The sequence below is a fragment of the Populus euphratica genome, unplaced genomic scaffold, assembly GCF_000495115.2.
Source record: "Populus euphratica unplaced genomic scaffold, PopEup_1.0 scaffold211.1, whole genome shotgun sequence".
NCBI classification, from domain to species: Eukaryota; Viridiplantae; Streptophyta; class Magnoliopsida; order Malpighiales; family Salicaceae; genus Populus; species Populus euphratica.
Window position 1 is genome coordinate 392,312 of NW_011500020.1, and position 1,067 is coordinate 393,378.

At 41.5% G+C, this 1,067-nt stretch overlaps 1 protein-coding gene across 1 annotated transcript in view; it reads left to right on the forward strand.

Annotated features, from left to right (window-relative positions):
* Window positions 1–427: 427 nt before the first annotated feature.
* LOC105141867 (protein MOTHER of FT and TF 1-like) overlaps window positions 428–1,067 on the forward strand; it is a 2,373-nt gene continuing 1,733 nt past the window's right edge. The window contains exons 1-3 of the mRNA XM_011049244.1: window positions 428–622; window positions 806–867; window positions 981–1,021. Of these exons, the coding sequence (XP_011047546.1) occupies window positions 428–622; window positions 806–867; window positions 981–1,021 (298 nt within the window). The remainder of the gene's footprint in view (window positions 623–805; window positions 868–980; window positions 1,022–1,067) is intronic.

The following is a 1,067-nucleotide window of genomic DNA, read 5'->3' on the forward strand; positions in this document are numbered from 1 at the left end:
AAAGGTTCAAAAACTAAAAGGAGGCAATGCTGTAGTGCTTTCAGGTCCACTTTTACCAGACTGTACCTAACCCCAAAACCACTGTTTTATCCCGCTTCTCAACAGAGTGATGCCTTTTCGCTTGCTGATGTACATTTGTAAGGCGGCAACACAATTCAACGGCGGTGATTAAACCACTTGTTAGACAAAGAAACAAAAACGGTAGTGGTTTTGTTTCAGAGGGCTGCTGTCCATGTGGCAGTCTCTGCTTCTATTAACTTTATGTTGCCCTATGCATGGCTAGTATGTCACACTAATCCACGAGGCCAATTCACCTTTTACGCTTCTATATAAGCTAGGCACTGGAAACTCTCTGAGTCACACAGCAAACCATCTTAAGAGGGGTTTCTCTCCTCTTGTTCTTACTCTTCCATTGCTTTTGTTTTCCATGGCTGCCTCTGTTGATCCTCTTGTTGTTGGTCGTGTTATTGGCGATGTGGTTGATATGTTTGTCCCTGCTGTAAACATGTCTGTTTATTATGGATCAAAGCATGTTAGCAATGGGTGTGATATTAAGCCTTCTTTATCTGTGGACCCTCCCAAAGTGACCATTTCTGGCCACTCTGACGAGCTGTACACTCTGGTTAGATTTTTAGCTGCTTATGGGTTTTTTATGTTCTTGCATGCAAGTCTCTTTTATGCTAAAATAATATGTACTGTGCTATTTTTCTCTTTGTTTGTGCATGTCGAACTGCTGGGATGCTGCGTTCGATTCCTGCAGATGATTATACATATATCTAACAAGTTGATGATATGGTTCATGCAGGTGATGACTGATCCTGATGCACCCAGCCCTAGTGAACCCAGAATGCGAGAGTGGGTTCATTGGTATGTACTTTTGCAGGAAAAAAGAAGAAGAAAAAACACGTTGGATGATTCTTGTGATCTAGATTTATAGTTAAGAAAAAACATAAAACTTAACGTTTTGCTTCTTATTGTAGGATCGTTGCGGACATTCCTGGGGGCACAAACCCTACTCGAGGTGAAAATATATGAAACCTTACCCCTCTCTCACTCTCTCTGTTTTC